The sequence below is a fragment of the Pundamilia nyererei genome, unplaced genomic scaffold (assembly GCF_000239375.1).
Source record: "Pundamilia nyererei isolate P.nyererei 1_Seehausen unplaced genomic scaffold, PunNye1.0 scaffold00019, whole genome shotgun sequence".
Classification (NCBI taxonomy): Eukaryota; Metazoa; Chordata; class Actinopteri; order Cichliformes; family Cichlidae; genus Pundamilia; species Pundamilia nyererei.
The window spans coordinates 4387607-4391402 of NW_005187420.1; the positions used below are offsets into that span (position 1 = coordinate 4387607).

The 3796-nt window shown below is 45.7% G+C and overlaps 1 protein-coding gene across 1 annotated transcript in view; it reads left to right on the top strand.

Moving 5' to 3' along the window:
* The window catches only part of LOC102201018 (AP-2 complex subunit alpha-2), a 14525-nt gene extending 12647 nt beyond the window's left edge, over window positions 1-1878 (top strand). Inside the window, exon 22 of the mRNA XM_013909118.1 lies at window positions 95-1878. Coding sequence (XP_013764572.1) covers window positions 95-172 — 78 coding nt within the window. The 3' untranslated portion in view covers window positions 173-1878. The remainder of the gene's footprint in view (window positions 1-94) is intronic.
* Window positions 1879-3796: the final 1918 nt, after the last annotated feature.

Here is a 3796-nt window from a genome sequence, read left to right on the forward strand (position 1 = left end):
CACACACACACACACACACACACACACACACACACACACACTCTCTCTGTGTGCAACCCTCACCTGTGTGTAACTCTGAGTGCTTCCTGTGCAGATGTACCGCCTCACGCTCCGGACCAGCAGGGACTCGGTGTCTCAGAGACTCTGCGAGCTGCTCTCAGAGCAGTTTTAGACTCGCCGCCTCTCACACCTCAGCTCCTGTACAGTGTAAAGTCTTTTTTATTTTTCTTGCTTTACATCTGAATGAATCCAAATGTATTTTTGCACACAGCTTTACTAATCACACTGCTTTAATCGTCCCTCACTGTGAGCGCCTCGCTGCAGGTCCCGACTCTGCCGCCTTTCCCTTTAGAGAACAATCCCACCAATCGCACGCCTTCAAACCAGAATCGCTCGATCAGAGGTCGGCGTCGTTTACCTCGGGAGGAAAAGCCGCAGCTTTTCTGTCTTTGGTGTAACAACGACTTCAGATGCTTGGGGCGGTTCTGCTTTTGCACATAAATTTTACACGATAATTCAGCAAAGACAAAAAGTCCTCGTAGAACACTAGCTAGGATCTTCTTATTGTGCTGGAGGTCATGAGGTCATGGGAGCGCGTCTGTTCTTCTTGTGCACCTCTGAACCGGTTGGCTCGCTTTCAGACACCAAACGGGAATGCTGCTCCTCCAGCCACGGATCCAAGCTTCCCGTTTGGAGCGGGACTTCCAGGGAGCCATCTAGGAATCTGCAGCAGGTGCAGAGGTGAACAAGGAGACGGCTTTGTAGGTTTGAAGGGGACGCGGCCCAAAGGTCATGAGTAAAGGTGGCCTTTGACCTCGCCTCGTTCTTACCTCCAGACGGTCGAGTCTGTGAACGTTTGTTACTGAGAACATAAAGGCCTTACAAAGAGCCTCAATCACTGCCTCACACACTACGTTTGCCTTAAAGCACCGCTGCACTCTTCACATTTCTGTCGCTGTTTGCTGAATCTCCTGCGTTTGTGTGACGTGTCCTCATCCTGATCTGCGACGGCACACGTGACGAGTACAGAGCGAGCGTCCACGCGTGGGCTTCAGCCTCACAGACGTCGATGTGACAGAAAAAAACGCTGTTTCCGGTGTTTACGCCTCACGCGGCGCCGTTTCGGCTTCAGGTTCACGAAAAAGTCTCCATCGTTTTAAAGGAGACCGTCAGACGCCTCACCTGCAGTGCCTTCAAGGTGAACTCTGTTCAGCCTCTTTTACACCTGTGCCTTCATCGGCTGCTGACCCCGCAGCTCGCCCCTGCTGTCAGCACACAGTGAGCCAGGTACTCTGATTTGTGCTAAACATTAGAGATGTTGGAGGAACGTCCTGTACGCGGCAGGAAGCAGCTTGTTGAGCCAGCAGGTGAAGCCTGGCCTCTCCCGGCTGCAGTTTGGCACACGTGAGTTTGAGCTTTCAGGAGGCGATGAAACGATGTCTGAGCGTTGGTCGGCCCAGCAGGAAGCTCTCAGCGTTCTTCCTCGTTACTGCCCATAGAGAAGTGTTCAATGCCACGGGCTCAGTCGTCACGGCTTCACCTCAGAGCGAGGAAACTTTAAGGTCTGACCTCACGCTGTGGCTTCCAGCTCTCGCCGTCGTAGCTGGACGTCCTCTCAGTTTCTGTCCTGAAGCTAATCTGTAGACGAAGTTTTGCGACCCGTTGAAGCTCCGTGTGGCGGCTCAGGCCGAAGCAGCCGCTCGTCGCGTTTCCTGAACTTTACGTCTTTAAAATCCGTCGTCGCTCCTGACGGACGCTCGCGCTCAGTCACGTGTGCCTCGCTGAAGGATCGCACGCCATCGAAGCAGAAGAAACGGCTGCTGATGTCACTGTGATGTCATTTCAACATCCAAATGTGTTTTTACAAATAAACATATTTTACAAACTAATAACCTGAAATCTGCTGTTTTTATTCAAAAAGGAAAAAAAGCCTCCTGCTAACTCGATCTCGCTTCACTTTGAATAAAAATAATAAAATGTTTTCAAACCTTCAAAAGTGTTTTTAGAAATGAAGCTGAAACTTCGCAGCACTCATATAATTGCCTCAGATTTGTACATGAATATCTGATTTCTTTTTTCTTACCATGAAAAGGAATTTTCTGTCTTAAATTCTACACTAATAAAAACGTCACATAACAGACGAATAGTGAATGATGTGTAGAGTTTCTCAATAATGTGAAAATAAAGCATGTTTTAAACATTTTTGTTAGTTTTTCTTAGACCACAACATGGATTTACACAATGATTTATATGAAACCAGCCGTGCAATACATGGTTTACGGCTTCAAACAGTAACTTCTGTTGACAGCAAAGACATTTTTCTCCACGACAGGATCGTCTTCCTCCTTTGAGTTAAACGTAATGCTGTTAGGTTATACACTTATAGCACAGTTTTCATAAGGTGCCTGCATACCAACAATATTAGATTTAGTCTGGATGACAGAGACAAATCACAACAGTCGTCTCAAGGTGCTTTTACTGTAAGGTCGACCCGACAATAACACATACAGAGAAAACCCAACAATCATATGACCCACTATGAGCAGCACTTTGGCGACAGTGGGAAGGAAAAACTCCCTTTTAACAGGAAGAAACCTCCAGCAGAACCAGGCTCAGGGAGGGGCGGGGCCATCTGCTGTGATTGGTTGGGGTGAGAGAAGGAAGACAGGATAAAGACATGCTGTGGAAGAGAGACAGAGGTTAATAACAGATATGATTCAATGCAGAGAGGTCTGTTAATACATAGTGAGTGAAGAAGAAACACCCAGTGCATCATGGGAATCCCCGGCAGCCTACACCTAAAGGAGGATTCGGAGTCACCTCATCCAGCCCTAACTATACTTTAACGTCTTCCAGTGTTTCCTCAGTGTTGACCGGTCCCATACAGAGTGAAGAAGCCTTTTTCTCCTGAAAGTCTCCAACATGAGTCTGGAATGTCTCGGATTCCAGACTCTCTGGACTCTGGCTGTTTGTGAGATTTTAAACGAGCCTTTGTTTCTTGTATGTTTTCCAGAATATCCAGTCTCCACGCCTCCAACTGATCGATGGTGGGGTTTTTCTTACGGAGTGTGAGATTGGATAGTGGTGTTGAAGGCATATGTTTAGATCAAATCAAGTGTCTTAACTGTAATTTTTAAAAAATATCTTTTTAGTGTTGTTATAAGTTTGACAACGTTGATTAAATGTTAGAAAGCTGCCATTTAGATAAAGACCTATCCTCCTCACGCTCCTCTCAAACCATATTTTAAAGCCACCACCCGATCTTCCTGCTGACGTCCAAACTGTATTTGTCCATACTGGGGAGACCAAGAGATACAGCTGTCACTAGTGGGGTTTTTGTTTGTTTTAAACATTTTGGACATTAACATTTTAACATTGATCGGTGATATGGGCATAGTTATCCATTGCTCAGGTGTTTCTTTGACTTACTTCAATAAACGGTCATAGTTTGTCAGTTGATTTAACATCAGTGGTTGGATAATTAAGTCCTATGTTGAACTGATAAAAAGGGTTTTTATAACTAGATTTAATCTTTCCACCTTATGTAAGACTGCGTTCTTCCATTTGTGCAACATCTCTAAAGTTAGAAATATCCTGTCTCAGAGTGACGCTGAAAAACTAGTTCATGCATTTATTACTTCCAGGCTGCACGACTGTAATTCATTATTATCAGGAAGTCCTAAAAACTCGCTGAAAAGCCTTCAGCTGATCCAAAATGCTGCAGCAAGAGTCCTGACAGGGACTAGAAAGAGAGCAGATTTCTCCTGTTTTGGCTTCCTGTTAAATCCAGAATTCA